The sequence below is a fragment of the Cnephaeus nilssonii genome, assembly GCF_951640355.1.
Source record: "Cnephaeus nilssonii genome assembly, chromosome: 21".
Lineage (NCBI taxonomy): Eukaryota > Metazoa > Chordata > Mammalia > Chiroptera > Vespertilionidae > Cnephaeus > Cnephaeus nilssonii.
The window spans coordinates 22,290,159-22,309,581 of NC_137092.1; the positions used below are offsets into that span (position 1 = coordinate 22,290,159).

General features: G+C 39.1%; 1 protein-coding gene across 6 annotated transcripts in view; it reads left to right on the plus strand.

Annotated features, from left to right (window-relative positions):
- RALGPS2 (Ral GEF with PH domain and SH3 binding motif 2) overlaps positions 1-19,423 on the plus strand; it is a 133,205-nt gene that overhangs the window by 60,280 nt on the left and 53,502 nt on the right. For all 6 annotated transcript variants that reach the window (XR_013812962.1, XR_013812963.1, XR_013812964.1 and 3 more), the window contains exons 6-8: positions 2,665-2,754; positions 5,559-5,651; positions 7,964-8,090. Coding sequence is in view for 2 of the 6 variants with exons in the window: in XM_079761544.1 (XP_079617670.1) it covers positions 2,665-2,754; positions 5,559-5,651; positions 7,964-8,090 (310 nt within the window). In the remaining 4 variants the exon portion in view is untranslated. The remainder of the gene's footprint in view (positions 1-2,664; positions 2,755-5,558; positions 5,652-7,963; positions 8,091-19,423) is intronic.

A 19,423-nucleotide genomic window follows, 5' to 3' on the forward strand; every position in this document is an offset into this window, starting at 1 on the left:
TTGGAACAATAATTCCTGAACTCTTAACATGTTGGCAAGTTTGCCTGTCTTCTGTATGAAGTTTGATATTGTACTCAATTTTTTTTTCTGTCAATGTTGCTGTTGAAAAGGTTGATGATAATTACATTTTCTTCTAAAAAAATCACTTTCTCTTTTTGTCTCAATGGCCAAAATATTTTTTTTTCTTTTACGTCCAGTAATATTATTAAACTATATCTTGGTATTGGTCGTCTGGGTCAGGATTCTTAGGTGGGGTTGACTTTAGCGGGGACTGCCGACTGGGGAGCACCCACACTTAGCCTTTCCGGCCTGGTGGTCTGAGCGAAGCTAGACCTCTTCCATGGTAGCCTAGTGACCAGGAGACCTTGTCCTGGAGGTCAGCATCCATTTCTTTAACCGTCTATTCATCAAGGCACTCAGGAGCCTGTCCAGACCCAGTGAGAGGTGACAACTTTCGATGAGAGGAATGACAAAGGATTTGTGGTCATGTTTTATTTATTTTCTTTTAGGACATACATTTTATTTATTTTGTTGTTGTTTTTTCCATTTTTTAAAATCATATTTGTCTTAATATTTATCTCACATTAAAGTTAATTAAGTCAATGATTATGCAGTTTAGATTGCATTCTCAGTTGATAATTGCTAAGGTTATTGTTAAAATATCTAAAATATGACATTTTATATGTTTTAGAACTAAACTTAGAATCAGGGATAGTTATTGCCATTAGTAGCACAAATATAGTAACAGATATAAAGATGGCTTTGTAAAATATATACGTTTTACTTTTACATCTACACTTGTGAAATATATACATTTTGACAGTTTACTGATGAAAATAGCAAGTAAAATCTGAAATATTTGTCACTAAAAATAGGTGAAGAAATATGAAGTGGTGGCATTATCTTTTCCACTAAGATTTCTAACTACATCCTGTTTTTAGATTTATATAGATAGGAGCCAACTGGTAGTGCTTTGATTTTTATTTTCATTGTGCATGAGTTAAAATGTTACGTGCTTGTATTATATGATAAGCAAACTATTTTCACTTGCATAGAACATTTAGTAATGTTATTAATCTAATCCACCTTCTGATGAATGATTTTAAATGTTCTTTAAAAGAAATCATGACCATGGTTTCACTGAACTAGAAAGCACTGCATAATTTTTAAAATACAATCTTCTGGGCAAGGCTGCGCGCCCCTGGGTCCGGGTGAAGCTGGATCCCGGGTCCGGGTGAGGCTGGGTCCCAGGTCCAGGTGAGGCCGCGCCCCTGGGTCCGGGAGAGGCCACGCGCCCCTGGGTCCCGGTGAGGCCACGCGCCCCTGGGTCCGGGTGAGGCCACGCGCCCCTGGGTCCCGGTGAGGCCACGTGCCTCTGGGTCCGGGTGAGGCTGGATCCCGGGTCCGGGTGAGGCCACGCGCCCCTGGGTCCGGGTGAGGCCACGTGCCCCTGGATCCGGGTGAGGCTGGATCCCGGGACCGGGTGAGGCCGCGCGCATCTGGGTCCGGGTGAGGCCACGTGCCCCGGGGCCCGGGTGATGCTAGGTCCCAGGTCCGGGTGAGGCTGCGCGCCCCTGGGTCCGGGCGAGACCAAACCAAAGGGAGTCGGACCTGCATTACCACCATTTGTCCACCATTCAGAGCTGAAAAGTCAGTGCCGACATGTACACATAAGGAACTGGTGGACATTAAAATTGGGTCTCAAAAGAACTGTTGGTCCAGAAAGAAACTTACTACAGACTGATTCATTTGCCTGTCAGCATAACTATTATTGCTCGTCTCACATTCGGTTCTTATAAGTATATTTCTAGTAACACATGATCTCACTCATCTAGGGGAAATGATGAACAACATAGACTGATGAACAAGAACAGACCCAGAAACAAGGAGGCATCGATCGGACTATCGGGCCTCAGAGGGAGGGTAGGGGAGGGTGGGGGTAGGCGGGAGAGATCAACCAAAGGACTTGTGTGCATGCATACAAGCCTAACCAATGGTTAAGGACAACAGGGGTGGGGGGTGGGGGGTGGGGGATGGGAATGGGGGGATGAGGTCAAATATGTGACACCTTAATCAATAAAGAAATTAAAAAAATAAATAAAATAAAATACAACCTTAACTTTAGAATGACTTGTATGTATTTTTTATAGTATTTTATTTCATTTTATTCAGACCAAGAAAACCGTACTTGGGATTTTCCACACGTAGGATTCTGCTCAGTGTAAATAAATGGCAAGTGGGATTACATAGCCATGGAAAAACATGCTCTACGTAGTATATTTTCCAGTGTCTGGTCTTAGAGGTTACCCGATTCTGCCAAAGTATTTCAAAATACAGCAAAAAACACTTGTACTTGTTCATGTATCACGCTGGCTTTATTGCACTCTCTCAGCTCTTTTCCTTCAAAATTTATATTACCTTCTACAAATTAAAAATAGTAGTGGTGTTTTTATGTGTGTGCACACATATGCACATATTGTATCTATATCTGTCTATATATGTGATGTGTATGCAACATTTGAAGATTAGTTATGTCCTGGTGGTGAGTCAAGGGAAAGAGAAAGCTCTAGCTGGGTCTTCATGTAGCTCTTGTCATTACTGTGATCCTAGTTCCTAGTGAGTAAGGAATCTTGCCATTCACCTATTTTTAATTTTTATTTGCAGGTAAGCTTTTGGGTTGTTAGAGAGATTCTTCATGCTCAAACATTAAAAATTAGAGCAGAAGTTTTGAGCCACTATATTAAAACTGCGAAGGTAAGAAAAACTTGTGTTTCTATTTTTTAGTTCAACCACTCAGCAATGTTTGTGAATATTTGCCTGTGATACTTTATTTACTATTTACTGATGCTGGAAAGTAAGACGTATTGATTCATATAAGTCAATTTTTTAAACTGGATGTTTGTTTTCTCCGCTTTTTCCTTTATTTCTCTATCTTTTATATCTTTCATACCGTTTTCTCTGTTAGAATAGCTGAATGGCATGATATATTTGACTGAATAAGTAGACAGGTCAGATTATGGTGAAGTCCTGTATTTACTAGTAAATATTGGACTCTTCTGCAGGTGATTAAGAAAGCGTTGTAGAATTAAATAGGAGAATGCATAGCAATTAATTGTTTTTGAAATAGATCATTCTGCCAAGGATGTGGGGAATGATAAGACTTTATTTTTAAAAAGAATAGTATAAACGAGGATGTTAACCAAATATGTTAATTGCGTAGTTATTGGGGGGCATATGTAATAAATGCAGCAAGAGAAATAGAACATATATTTAAAGGACAGGCAGAATTTAGAGAGGAGGATGGAACAAACATTCCCACAAGAAGATCTCAAGATTTTATTAAAAACTTGTAACAACTCCATGTCCTGGTCAGGTGGCTCAGTTGGCTGGAGCATCATTCCATACACTAGAAGGTAGCGGGTTCTATTCCTGGTCAGGGCACTTGCCCAGGTTGCAGGTTCAATCCCAGGTTGGTGCATAAGCCGAAGGCAACCGATCATTGTTTCTCTTCACCACCCCCCCCACCCCTTCCTCTCTGGAAAAAACACACAAAACAACTATAAAACTTGTAACAACTCCAAATTTATGTTAAGTTCACTAAAAAGTGGTGCACTTGTAGCCACATCGTTCTTCTTGTAATAATTATATAACTTAGCTCACCTGTGAATGAATGAAGATGTAATAAAATGAGTATACCATTTTAATAGTTTTAAGTTTTGTAATTACTGTAAGTCATACCTCTTGCTTATTTTCCTTGAGCTCATGGAACAATTGTATTCTAACATTTTGTGGCACTAGATGGCAGAACTAGCCTTCTAAAATTTGATATTCTACAGAAGTGTCATAAAATTTTTTAAAACATTCTTTGTGGTATGTTAGGTAAATACTGGGTTTTAGCTTATAGAAATTCATGACTTTTATCCATAAATTATGAATTTGCATTATTGTTTTCTCATAATTTTGTTAGTTTATGTGCTTGTATATTCTACTTAAAATCACCAAATTTTGCCCATCAAACCTGCCATTATCCTGCTCGTCAAGTAGGCATTTAGTTCCAGTTTAGGCTCTTAGACTTTGAGTTATGTTTGACGGTGCTTGCTTTTATCACAAGCCCTAAATTTATAACTTTTTGTCTCATCGGTGTCTCTTAAATCTGTTCTGACTCTCTGCCTTCTACATTAAGTTTGTTACAAAGCTGGCAGGTCCTCTCTTTTTTCAGTAGATTGTTTCAGTTCGGGTTCTCAGGAGACAGTGAAATATGTATAAATATGTAATGTGTAAATTGACTTAAAGAATTGACTCCTAGGGTTGGGGTTGGGGTTGGGGTCGGGGTCGGGGCTGGCAAGTGTGACATCTGTAGGGCAGGCGGACAGCCTTGAATCTGACGCAGGAGTTGAGGCTGCAGCTTGGAGGCAGAATTTCTTCTCTAGGAAACCTCAGTTTTTTCTCTTAAGGTGTTTCAACATATATAATATGAATGAATTATATATTCCATGTTGGCCTTTTTGCTGTACCTTTCATGTCCCTTAACTTATTTTAAGAATTTTTAAAACTCATTGGCTTTCATGTTGCATTCTGGATAGGGCCTTCACATTTAATCTTCTTTTATTTGAAGGCCATACCTGATGTTGTTCTCCATTTGTGGGTTCTTATTTCCTTGTGGGTTTTTCATTTTCCTTTTTTTTTTTTACTTGTGTTTATATTTCTTGAAACTTTATGGGAATTCTTTGAGACCTGAGTTAAGGTGGCATACTAGGCTGAGTTCTCCAGAGAAACAGGACCCTTCTCTTTGTTCTAATGTTCAGAACAGGCTTTTTGTCTTGGAGTCACTGGATAGGGTGTAGGACCATTTTAAATGACTGATTTTTATATAGGGCTCTTGGGATGTAAGCATCTTATAGTATGAAGAAGTCTGGGAATAATCACAGAGGGTCGAGCAGATGTCTTGGCGAACGGATGGAACCTATTGTTAGGTACAAGTTGTCTGCAAGGAGACTGTAAGGTAAAAGCAAGGTCTGGTCCTGGGAAACAGGTGGATGTCCAAGCATGAACAAGGAACCCTGGATCTGGGGATTCAGGCAGGAGGAGGCAGGGAAGTAAGGAGGACTGTCAAAAGCAGGTTTGAGCTCTAACCCTGAATAATGGGGGTATTGAGTAGGAAACCAAATCAGGATCCTTTTCTTGAAACTTGTATCTTAGGACAGAGGCTTAGTAATATTTTAGCGTAAAGAAGGAGACCGCTTGCTGGGTACGAGGGTGCATGATCGTACCAGGTGAAGTTGATATGAGCCATATCTTTGTTTTTGTTATTATATTACCCAAGTAGAAGTAGATTGGTTCCCAGAGCTTGGGGGCAATGCCAGGTTACAATGCAGAATTTCTATTGAGGGCCAAAAGCAACTTAGGGGTAAAATAGGGGTGTTCTAAAGACAGATCTCAACAGTGAGAGTGCTAAGTATGGACACTACCAATTACCTAGATTTTACTTGTTCATCTAAAGATTTTTTTGTATTAATGCTCTTTATTTGTCATCTCTTCTCTTTTTCTTAAATCTTCAGAAACTGTATGAGCTGAATAACCTTCATGCACTCATGGCAGTGGTTTCAGGCTTACAGAGCGCCCCGATTTTTAGGTTGACAAAAACATGGGCGGTGAGTAATCCTTTTTAAGTTAATGAAAGGTTAGATTTCCTATTGGAAGTAAAGATGTATTCGTTTCTTTTGTAGTGCTTAGTAAGGTTAATATTATGATAATAGATAAGGATTTTTAAATCACTTTGTCCTCTATTCTTTGAAACCTACATTTTTATGTCTCAAGTGTTTCAGGAGGCTTATCTGATAATTTTGGGATAAATTACAACTTGGTGCTTGTCTTTAATAAGCATCTAGACCAGTGATGGCGAACCTATGACACGCTTGTCAGCACTGACACGCGTAGCCATTTCTGATGACACGCGGCCGCATGCCAAGGATGAAACATTTGCTGCTCCTGAGGATGAAACATTTGCGACTAGAGTCTTGGAGTTAGTTTTTTCCTCAAAGTGACACACTACCCGAGTTATGCTCAGTTTTTTGGCGAAGTTTGACACACCAAGCTCAAAAGGTTGCCCATCACTGATCTAGACAATACAGCCTTTCATGTTTACTGATGGGAAGTGTAAATACATTTAATCATGTAAAAACTATGCTTTTGGAAAGTTTAAGGAAAATCTAAATTTTAAGTTTCAAAAAGTATACTTAGTTTCCATTAATTTTTAGTCAACTTTTGGGGGTTTTCCTGAGGAATAATGGAAAGCCTGAGAGTTAGCATGCTGTTATGCAGTGTTGCTGCACATTCTGATATGTTAATCATGTTTGGTTCTATTACCTTAGCAAGGTCAGGATGTGAATTTTTACGTCTGCAAATTTGTATATTTCATCTTTGAGTGACATGATCCTGACCTCAAGCTTTCTAGGTATTTTTCGTTTAGATGTATATAAGTAAAATTTTACATTTAAGTAAGTGTGTTCATATTTAATACTGTTCTTCAATGTTAAAGGGATTAGCCTAGTGTCACTTTCACTTTTCATAGTGTCTGCAGACAGATGTTACTCGTGAAAACCAGGGTAGATTTCTATATTGGAAAAACATTAGTGTGGAAGAACTTAGACCCCTCTTTATATTTCAGAAACACCTGAGTGAAGGGTTTTCCTACTTTAAAATTTATTTTTAAATAATGATGTCCTTATTCTCTTTTCTTAATTTGAATTTCATGGAGGAATGGAAATGATTATAAATATACAGTTATGAATTCCATCTTTGAAGTTTTAGGGAAAAGAATTACACTCTGATTTATATTGTGGTTTAGAAATGAGCTACATTTTCCTCAAGTTAATTTTCATTTTCCTTGAAGATATTTTTATTGTCTCCTTCATGTATTTGCATGGAAAAGATTTTTTAAAATTTAGTAACAGCTCCATTATTAATCTAAATAAAGTTTTTGGTGTTTATATTAAATTTTAAAATATTCCATACTGTACTAGGCACTGTGTAATTTGCTTGACATAAAACAGTAAGTGATATAGACAGCCCCATTCTCACATAGCTAATAGTCTACTGGGAAAAGATAAACTGTAAATAGATAAATGATGTGTCATAAATAGTGATGAACGCTCTGAAGAAAAACAAAGCAGAGTAAATGGGACAAAAGGGGAAGCAGGGAAGTATTTCATATAATATGTTGTAAGAGAGTCTCTGATAAGTGAGAGTTGGGGAGAGACCTGGAGGAATTGAGAGAGCCATTCACGTGGATATCTGGGAGAAGAGAATTCCAAGCAGAGGTAGTAGCCAGTACAAAGGCCCCAATAATGTTCAAAGAATAGCAGGGTGGTCAGTGTTGACAGTGGAGTAAGCTAGGGAGTGGTTGATGGTAGGAGATGAGTCCAGGGAGGTAGCATTGACTCAGATATTGGAGATGCAATTTGCTGATATTCAGGGCAGCGTAGATATTATTTGGGCGACTGACCTTGCTTTTCTTTTATTCTCCTTGATTATCTTTATGTTTTTCAAAGGGCACGCACAACAAATCGACCCTCAAGCCTCTTAAAACAGTTTCAGTTGATTATTCAACTGTGTGGATACAGCCAGTGGTCAAAGGGATAAAAGGAAAAATGTCAAAAATCCAAAAATGTAAACCAGTTTACAAATATTGTGGCCATAGTTAAATTTGTCAAGAAAAACGTGTCAACAAAAATTGCTTAACCATTTAAAATAGCAAAGATGAAAATAATGTATTATAATTTACTAACTTAATGATTTTATGTACATGTCTGATTTTGTCATTTATGTATTACCAAAATATAATTAAAGAATGTATAACTTTGAAATTAAATTCAAATTTACAGTAAATACAACACAACTTCAAGTCTTTGCTATAATAAAATGGGATTTGGAAATAACTTAGGCTTTTCTGTTTGTTTTTTAGTTACTAAGTCGAAAAGACAAAACTACCTTTGAAAAATTAGAATATGTAATGAGTAAAGAAGATAACTACAAAAGACTCAGAGACTATATAAGTAGCTTAAAGATGACACCCTGCATTCCCTATTTAGGTGAGTTGACATCACCGTGTGTTCATTATGCCTGGTTGTTGCTCTGCTTAATCAGTAATTATATAAAATTCAAGATAGTTTAAAAGTGTTTGTAACCTTTAAAGAAATTTCTGGGATTATTAGGCTGAAGAGATTGACTAAAGGAATGTATTTTTATATTAAATTAGCCTTTGCCCTAAAGATTTTTTAATTGACTATCATTTTCTCTTAAAAATAGACCATTTGGTAAAACAATACATTTTAGCTATTTTGTAATGTTTTTAAAGAATGAAACAGTAGTTTGCAATGAACTTTAATGCTGTAACAATATTTAGCATTAACTAAAGAAACTGACCAAGAGGTTTATTGAATTTACTTTTAATATCATAAGTTCATGTTTTATACAGTTGGCAGATACGTTAGGGTGTATTTTGAAAAGTAGTGTCAATAATGTTGGTGTTATTGTTTATCTGGATGAAATGAGCTGTTTGGCTGGGGGAATTTAGCTTTAGTGCTAAGACAAATAAATCTGTATTTGATATATCACTTGACTAAAGATTTACCTCTTTACTGTATATTTTACAGTGTTTATAAATTCCAAGAATTATTTAAACAATAACATTATAAGATTACCTATGTCCCTCCTTTTATTTCAATGTATAAAAATAGATGTAAGACCGCCATTCTCCAAAGCACTATCCCAATCCGTTGAGATATTGCTTCCTGGCAGTTGTCGACAGTTTGGCTCAAATAAACTCACAAAAATTCTAACATTATAAGATTATTTTCAACAAAATATGTATGTTTTTTTAGATCTTTAAATAAAAAGAAGTTTCAAACTGTCCTTTAAAAAAATAAGTTGGTTTGATCCTGTATAGAGAGTAATGAAATGATAAACATTTCTTTCTTTCTAATATCCCTCTTTCTCCCATCTCCATTCTGTCTTTTATGTAACTACTCCTACGGATTTTTCGATAGCTGTTTTTGAAAGTAAATCGGAAAGCCTGTTAAGTGTTCAGGAGGTGCTGCAGTGTCATCTTTGATGCCTTTACAGTACTGTGACGTGGAAGACAAAATAGAGCCAGAGGCAGTAATACTCATTCAGCCACTATAGAGCATCAGGCTTAGTCTGTCCGAGAACTAAGGGACCTCCTAGGATTCCCGTGGAATCGGGAATGTTATGCACCCTGTGTCGAAGGCAGAATACCCCTAAACACAGTGTAGATAATGGCACTACATTCCAGAATAGTGTGTCCTGTTTCTTTGATAAATGACTCAGGGCCATCGTGAGCATGACTGTACCAGAGAGCCTCTAAGCTGGATATTAGGAGAGACATTGTGCACGTGTCCGCTTTTTACTGTAGCCTTGGCTGTGCCAGTCTTGAAAATGTAATTTTGGGGAGAGGAGGAATAGAGCATTTAAAAAATATCATCAACATCTTCAAACTTTATAAGAACTTAAACTTTTCATAGCATAAAGAACATTTAACTGAAAATCAACAACCCTCAGTTCCAAAATGGCACCACCATACTAACTCTTCACGTCATTGAATTGTCTTCTTTGAGCCCTGCTCTCTTTCCCTAGAAATACACACAGGACCAGAATCATATTCTTTTTAAGGCTGGATGGGACCACAGTGATCACTTTATGTTTTAGAAAACAAAGGTCCAGAAGGTGGCTGACCTGACTCATAGTCCTAAAACCTAGTTACTACAAACCCTCAATCTGAAGGTTTAATCTAGCATCTTTTCAATTATACCTGCTAAGCTCTTGTTCTAAAATTTGCTGGTTCTGTGATTGTTTTTTTCTCATTGAAATGTTTTTCTCAAATTCCATAATTTGTATCTTTTAGAAACGTAAGTCAGTATTGTTTCCTATTGAAAAAGAGAAAATGGCAAAATAATAATAATTCTGGTGCTCACATGTCTAGTTTAGGGTCCTTGTTTTATATTTTCCTCAATGGAGACTACAGGCAGGATTTGAAGTTGTCTCTGTGCATATACGTGTACTCTGATGCGCATACAGAGAGAGAAGCATGGTTGGAGTTTAGTGGAATCTGGAAAGGTTTTCCATTAAAGAATATACCTGCTTTCTCCAAACGCTGGTCCCTGAAACAAACACCGTAATTATTTCTGTGGGTTAAAGCCAAGGAGGCAAATATTGAGGTGCAGAAGTTAATTTGGATAAAATGTTAAAACCACTATCTTTCCTGTATCTTCAGTTTGGTGTCCATTGACTTCTTCTCTTCAGTTTTCTTTAGTCTTGTATGTTCTCCTGGCCCAGAATCTTCCCTTTCACTATCACCATGTAATTCTCCTTCACGCCTAAGCCAGTAAAAAAGTCACCCTATTCCTCCTTTCTCCTTGCTGCTGTCATGTCACCACTGACTTCCAAATTGAAGTATTTAATAAGTATTTATCAAGCCTCATCTTAAATTTGTGAGGTTGATACTAGTTATTTCTGCTTCTTGAAATTCTCCACTTGTAGCACCTGCCTCTCTTGGTTTACCTTCTATATTCTGGCTTTTGTTTTATTGGCTCCTCTTTCTCTGCCTTTGTCTTAAATCTGTTCTTCTAGAGGTGTCTCAGTCTACATTTTTTCTTATTCTGTACACTCATTTGGAGTGGTCTCATTCAGACTTTTTCCACATATCACCTGACTCTCAGATCTAGACTAGACATTTATGTCTAGCTGCCTATGTAATTCCTGAGGCCTGATAGCATCTTTCCCCTTCCTCCAAAGCAGATCCCCATCTTATCTCCCAGCCTCATGTACCAGTGATTATGGTGTAGCATTGTTTACACTACTTCCCCCACACTAGAAACCTGGGGTTTTACCGAATTTCTCCTCCTCATGTACTTCTCATATTCTCTGTTGGATTGAGATGCATCTTTCTGAGGGATATCCAAAATTTAAAATCAAAAGGAGGGAAATGGCAAAGAACTTAGAGAGTATACATTTTAATATCTGTATAATCTTATATATTGGAAGTCTTCATATATTATTCAACCCTTTACTAGTTTGTGAAGCACCTGAGGCTGTGATGTGATTGTGCAACATTTGGCATAAATATTTGGTAGACTTGTGAAAGGAAAATGAAACATTTCTCAGATAAATCATTGTGACTCAGTTTAGCTTATTTCCAGCATGAAAATCTTTTTAATATAGTGATTTTTTGTTTTATTTTATAGCAAATCTTGAAATTAAATGTATTCCATCTATCAGAACACACATGCTTTTCTTAAGGAAATGTGAAGCATTTTCAACTTATACAGCTGTGACTACTTGATTTATTTGCATCATAGACAGCTCGTTCTTTTTTTATTCCTGATCTTCAGTACCAAAGTGTTCTGAAGAATGAAGATTTAACAATAGTTTATATCCTGGTAATATTTACTTTGCTCTTATTTTGTTCTAATTTAAAATGAATTAGGGTCATGATTTTTTAATTTAACTTGTCTTGATTTTAGAATTCTTTACCCCTCATAAGAAACAATTGCCAAAAATGTCAACATTTACAAGATGCTTATGGTTGATAGGACAGAATTTGCTCTGAAGACATTTGAAAGATAACATTCATTATGGAAATTGGTAGTTTCTGTTTCACTGCCCTCTTCAAGCATAATGAATTTACATAATGCTACCCTTTATCCCTTATGTCTGCAAAGGTTCATTTGCAAACATGTATCAACCAGAGCAATCTGTAGTGCCTAGAGAGAAGGTAAAGACTCATGGCATGTTTCTTAACATGAGAGATGGGATCCAAACTGATGGTGTTTGCCCCTAAAAATTATGATCAAAACTGACCATTCTTTGTGAAACTTAAAAAAGGAGGTGGAGTTTTATATGCTGACAAACTCTTTACTTTGATACTGCCAGATTTATCTATAATTCAATGTGGATTCAATTCTACGAAGTAGAAAATGTTTTTCTGGCTTTCAATTCATCATCCCTTGAAAAGTTGTCTCTTCTGTTGGTTCTCATTCAAAGTAAAAATTAGCCTGGACAGACAATACAGTAAATAATTCTTAGAGCAAGGATACAATTTTTTTGGAGAGGAATAGTTTGGCAAATCTCAAGGAAAAAATTGTTTTATATGAGAATTATTGCTTACAATCTGAAAATCATTAACAGCACTCATTTGTTCTTGTCATTGAAGAACAATCTTAAGGGGCTTATGGAAGAATTTGGCATAGGAAGTTTTGCTTTGCTGGAGAGGAAGAAAAGCAGAACATTGTGCAAAAATAATTTAGTTGTATGAAACTTGATATTCTTTCATGTGCATTTTCTAGCCTCATTTCTATTTTACGTAATTTTGGGAAGATGCAGTAGCTCAACTGGCTTATGTTTTCTGGGAAAGAAAGCATACAAAGTGGGTCAAAAGTTGGTTTACAGTTGTTTGTATGGAAAATCATACAATCCTATCTAATAAAGAGGGAATATGCTAATTGACTGCCACGAGGGATGGCAGTGCCCACAGCCACATGATGGTAGTGCCCATTCCCCGCAGCCCCGCCTCATTCAGCCAGAGTCCCCCAGTCCCCTCAGTCCCACCTCATCCAGCCTCAGTCCCCCAGTCCCCTCCGCCCCGCAGGGGAGGGCACTTGGAGGCGATTGGACCGGCAGGGGAGGGCAGTTGGGGATGATCATGCCAGCAAGGGAGCAGTTAGACATCAATCAGGCCAGCAGGGGAGCCGTTAGGGAGCTATCAGGCTGGCAGGCAGAGTGGTTAGGGACAATCAGGCAGGCAGGCAGGCAAGTGATTAGGAGCCAGCAGTCCCAGATTGTGAGAGGAATGTCCGAGTGTCCCCCCGAGGGGTCCCAGATTGGAGAGGGTGCAGGCTGGGCTGAGGGACATGACCCCCCCCCCCCGTACCCCCCCCCCCGTGCATGAATTTCATGCACCAGGCCTGTAGTAATAAATAATAATACAAGAATAAAATTTGAGTTTCACGTATTCACAACTATAAACCTGCTTTTGCCCCACCCTGTATTTCTAAAACTGGCAATAAGTAAATTGTTGCAGTTCTATATATTGCTTTCTATTCAGTAGAAGCCCGGTTTTTGTTAAGCTACTGCCCTTCTGTGGAACACAAATACCTTGTTTTGGTGTATCTAGGTATGACTCCTTGCTCTTGTAGGGAGAGCTCCCCCTCCCACGCGCACTTAATTTCTTATTTAATATGTTAGGTTTTCATAATAGCTCTCCCCTTTATTTTTTTGAGATAAGAAAAGCTGTTTTTAGAATATCCCTCTGTAATACAGTGCCCTCTCCATCTCCTGTTCTCTGAAAAGCACCATTTTATTTTCATCATGATGTTGGCATTAATCTCTATCCCCCTCAGCCATAAGCCCTTCTTTTTTGTTGTTTTTTTTTTAATCCTCACGCGAGGATATTTTTCCATTGATTTTTAGAGAGAGGGAAAGACAGAGAGAAATACGATGTGAAACACATCTATTGGTTTCCTCCTGCACAGGCCTGGGCCAGGGAGGAGCCTGCAACTGAGGTACATGCTCTTGACCGGAATCAAACCCGGGACTCTTCAGTCCGAAGGCCAGTGCTCTATCGACTGAGCCAAACTGGCAGGGCTGTAAGCCCTTCTTTGTCTTGGTTCAAGGCTTTGTCCTTGGCATCTAGAACAAAAATAGGCACTTAGTAATATTTGTTGGTTGTATTAATTAATTAAATGATCCTTTTCTGGTTCTTCCCATTGGTCCTATAATTTTATTTGTGTGGCATTTTTGTATACATTAACTCCTACCCACCCCAATTTTCTTTTGGTGCATCAGCTGGCTAACCAGTATTCGCTTAGCAGTAGGCTTGGTGCTAGATACATAGCAGTGAATGAAATGGGTTTTATTCCTGCCTTTATGGAACATCACAGCTCTTTAAAACCATGGCTGAGGTTGCTGTTATAGCCTTGTGAATCTTCTGTCTCCTGTTTCATGGAAGTAGTACATGCATGTCATTGCCAGGCCTTGTTTGAGGTATCCTCATCTTAGCCAATGGAATGTTTAAAGCATGCCTAAACCTAGAAGGATCTTCAGGTTTTATCTGATCCTTTTATTTTTCAGTAGTTTCTTCCTATCTTGATCTCTTAGTAAAATATGATTCTTTAGTTTTACATTAGTTTTAGAAACTTCTATTAACCGATGCACAAATATTTTCAAAAATAATAGCTTTGCGTTCATTTTTTTAAAAATATATTTCATTGATTTTTTACAGAGAGGAAGGGAAAGGGATAGAGAATTAGAAACATCGATGAGAGAGAAACATCGATCAGCTGCCTCCTGCACACAACCTCCTGGGGATGTGCCCGCAACCAAGGTACATGCCCTTGACTGGAATCGAACCTGGGACCCTTGAGTCCGCAGGCTGACGCTCTATCCACTGAGCCAAACCGGTTAGGGCGCATTCATATTTTTATTCAGATAATTTCAACAAAGTCCAAAGCTTTCTGCAGCTCTATGGGTATTGAGGTGTGTATTTTTCCTTCCCCTATGGTAGAATCGTACTTGTTTAAATGTATAAAAGGCTCTGAACTGATCTCAGAAATGCCTAATGGTTAAAAAATGTCACTGGCATTCAGTATTTAAAGAGTGTTATTCCATTTTTCTTTCTTTGGTTTGGTTTGTAGGTAATGTACACCATGGATTGCTTTACCTTATTCTCCTCAGTAGATTATATATTGTATTCTAGAACAGCAGTCAAGCGTGTTCAGGCATTTTCTTTTGAATCCTGAGAATGAGCTCTAACCAAATGGCAGCTAGCCTAGCTTTTTCTTTGGCCAGAATTACATCCCCATTTTCCATTACCTCATTTATATCCTTTTTTATCCTTTATTCTTTTTATATATTTAAAATTCCTCTAACATTCTTTAATGGTATACGTAGTTTCTGAAGTTTATTTTAGATCACTCATTAGCTTATGATATAAAAAGGCTGGGGATAGGGTTGCATTAATTTCTTTCCCGTGTTCATCGTTTTTCTTTAAGAGCCTATCTCTTTAAAAAAAATAATACATAGCAACTATACAGTACTGCATCTCAGTCATAAATATAATGTAATTCCCGAGTTCCAGCAGCTTTGCCACTGGTACTTCCAACTGTTGATGTTTCAATAATTGGTAATTTTTTAAGCAAAAAATTAGAGATTAATAATAAAAATCTTTTTCTTTAAGATATCTTTATTGATTTCACAGAGTAAGGGAGAAGGAGAGAGAGATAGAAACATCAATACTGAGAGATAACCATTGATCGGCTGCCTCCTACACACCCCCCTCTGGGAATTGAGCCCACAACCCCGGCATGTGCCCTTTACTGGGAATCGAACCGTGACCTCCTGATTCATAGATTGATTCTCAACCACTGAGACACATCAACCGGGAAATAATAAAAATCTTAATAATTAACATTTATTCAGTACTTAATACTATATGCCTGATGTGCTGTGTACTTACATAAATTATTAACAATTTATAAGGTAAGTGATATTCATATTTTACAAGTGGAGAAACTTAGACAAGGGAGGTTAATTGACTTATAAAGATACGCATTTTAAGTAATTCATTTATAGTTCAAAAAAACAATATGAAATTATATCAATATTTTGGGAGTCTGTATGTAGATTGAAACTTAGTTCATTCTTTAATCTTTCTTATAATTATCTATAGAACTACAACATAATAACTGTTAACCCCACTGATAAAATTGAAAAGTGAGCTTATTTTTAGATGGCATTTTTGAAGGTAGGGGGTGGGATTATGGCATTATAAGTGGAATCAATCCTTTCTTACTTGGTTATCTTTCATAGACCCTAAAATAAAAGACTAAAAACTTGTTAGGGTGTAATAATCTTTAACTTACTATTAAGTATATAAAAATAGTATTACATTACATTTACAAGTAATTTAAAACATTTTAATGATTGTAGAAGTTTTTACAGGCTTTTTATATTATTACCAGGAGGAGACCTAAGAACAATAATGCTAGAAGAATTAGCATTCTCACATGATAACTCTCAAGTGATCATTAGACCGAAAATTTGGTCTTTATACTCCACCAGGCTTGAAGCCTAAGGATATGTTTATTTATAGATATCAACTAAATTTCAAGGTGGTGTCTTATATTGGCATTATCCAAAAATCTCAAGTTTTAAAAGTAGACTTCAGAGATGCCAAGTTTCCTAGGCATTGATGGCCTCCCACTGAGAATGGCAGAGTCTAAATCTTAGGATAAGCTCCATTTCATTTATTAAGAATAACTGACATGAGTCTTTCGGTAAGCCAGTTCCAAAGTTATAGTCAATCTTATTGAAGGTAAGGCAACCACGGTTTTATTCCAGGTAACCTGCACAGTAGCTAGCTACTAGGCCTTTCCTACCACATAGGCAACCTGTCGACTTTCTCATAAGATTCTCATTAAGCCCTCGCCAGCATATCTCAGTGGTTAGAGCATCAACCCGTGGATGGAAGGTTCATGAGTTCGATTCCCAATCAAAGGCACGTTACCTGGGTTGCAGGTTCAATCCCCAAGTCATTGCGCTTACAGAAGGCAACCAATCGATGTTTCTCTCTTTATTCCTCTCCCTTCTTCTCTCTCTAGAGTCAATGAAAAACATATCCTTGGATGAGAATTAAAAAAACAACAAAAGATCCCCATTAGGCTGAAATTCCTACTATGGCTATTCTTGCCTTAATTTTTATTCTTATGTTTTTATGGTCCAGTCTCTTTCCTATCTGCCATAATAGCTCACATAGCTCTATTAGGTTATAATGAAGATCATAGGCCAGTGTAATTTTATGTCTGAAAACTTGGATATTATTTATTTTAACACATTTATTGATCACTTACTCTATACAAGGCACCATAATAAGTATTACAGAAAGTACGTAGATGAGTGGTAACCTGATAGCTACCGTCCACTGAGTCCATACTGTGTCAGGCATTATTCTAAATGTTTTGCCACATGTATTACCTACCTTATTTGATTTTCACACTAATCATGTGAGCTAGGCAAGGTACTGTTATTATCCCCATTTTATAGAAAAGAAAACAGGCAAGATATATAATATCTTGCCCAGGGTAGCACAGCTGGTAGATGGTAGAGTTGGGCCACAAATGCATGCAGTTTGGGCTTTAGAACCTATCCTCAATCATTACATAATACTGCTTCTTATTCCCTCCTCTCAAGGAGTTCACTTGCATAAGTTATCCTTAAGCTCTCCAGATACTCCAGAACAGAGCTGTATCAGCTCTTTGAAGGAGAGTAGAAGGCCCAGCAGCCAAGGAAGTTTAACATTCAGCCCAGTTTTGTTTGTTGACTTTCACATCATTCTAGTGTTACTAATATTCCCCTTCTGTGAAAATTCTATAAGACTTGTCTTTGATTGAGTTTTGGATGTTCACATGATATGCTACAGTTGTGTCAATAAATGAAATGCCCTCGTAAAGTTTTATTTAACTAAGATTTGATATAACAATTAGATATCTAATTCCTCCCAGAAATTTTATAGCAGACTAGAGGCCCAGTACATGATTAAATCATGCACATGTAGGGTCCCCTAGGCCTAACCTGCCATCCTGGTGCCTGTCCGCTGGTGCACCAAGCCTTTCAGAAGCCTCCGGCGCGGGGGAGGCTCCTGAAAGGCCTGGTGCCAGAGTGGACAGGCACCCAGCTCCCCCACTTTTGATGGTCCGCAGCGGGACGTGGGCTCGCTGCCCCAGAGGCCCCTTCTGTGCCGCAGCACAGCCATGGCGCAGACGCCGAGCTCGCGCCGCCGCTGGCGACGTGAGCTCAGCGTCCTGCCGGCCCAATCAGCCCCCCCAGCCCCCCCGAGTCCCGCCCCCCGCGCCTCCTGGCCAATCGTGGGCATAGCGAAAGTACAGTCAATTTGCATATTTGTCTATTATTAGGTAGGATTTTTCAGGAATGGGGGGAGTTCTGGGGATGGTGAGGAGGGCCTTGAAAACCATTCTAAGAGGAATAGGTAAAATCCTACCTAATAATAGACAAATATGCAAATTGACCATACCTCTGACACACCCACAAAGCCACGTCCACAAGCCACACCCACCATCCAATCAGAGCGAGCATGCAAATTAACCCAAGCCAAGATGGCTACAGCCACAGAGAGCAAGGTTTCCTAGGTAACAGAGGAAGCCAAGTTTTCTGTCTGCCCTTGCCAGGCCTAAGCCTCCACTCAAGCTACAAAGTTTCAATTATAGAAGGTAAACAAATTCAAACAAATGGCGGCAGAATGGAGCTTGAGAGAGCAGGCCAGGGTTGCCGCCGGCAACAGGGGAAGCAAAGCTTTCCACACACCCTGGCGGGGCCCACCTGCTTAAGGCAACAAAGTTTCAATTATAACCCCAACAGAAATGGCTGCCGGCCTCGGAGGGAGCCCCAGGCTTGGCTCCGCTCCAGGCTACAAAGTTTCAATTGTAGAAGGAAAATAAATTCCAGATACCAGGGCCTCCACTTGGGTTGCCAGGGGGCGTGGCCCGCCTGCAAACCACCACAGGCCCCTCGCTCAGGCCGCCCCACACCCCAAGGGAACCCCACCTGATCCGGGACACCCTTCAGGGCAAACCAGCTGGCCCCCACCCCTGTACCAGGCCTCTGTCCTATCTAATAAAAGAGTACTATACAGATTGATCATCACTGCAACACACAATATAGCTGCCCCCATGTGGTCAAAGATCCTGCCCCCATGTGGACACAAGATGGCCACCACAAGATGGCCAGCAGGAGAGGGCAGTTGGGAGGCACCCGGCCTGCAAGGGAGGGCAGTTGAGAGGGACCAAGCCTGCAAGGGAGGGCAGTTGGAGGTGATCAACCCTGCAGGAGAGGGCAGTTAGGGGTGACCAGGCCTGTAGGGGAGGGCAGTTAGGGGTGACCAGGCCGGCAGAGGAGGGAAGTTGGGGGCAAACAGGCTGGCAGCAGAGTGGTTAGGGGGTGATCAGGCTGGCAGGCAGAAGCGGTTAGGGGCAATCAGGAAGGCAGGCAGGGAAGCAGTTGGGAGCCAGCAGTCCTGGATTGTGAGAGGGATGTCCGACTGCCCGTTTAGGGATCCGGCTGCCCACCGGGATCGGGCCTAAACGGGCAGTCGGACATCCCTTGAGGGGTCCCATATTGGAGAGGGTACAGGCTGGGCTGAGGGACAACCCCCCTCCGTGCACGAATTTCGTGCACTGAGCCTCTAGTTTATAAATAAGCTTAGAGTTATAATTTAGATCTCCGTTAGACCATTGGCTTATTAAATAGTCTGCATTTGTATAATATTAATATAACAACATAAAATGCACTTCAGGTGATTTTGTTCAGCAAATCATATGAAGATAATACAAAAAAA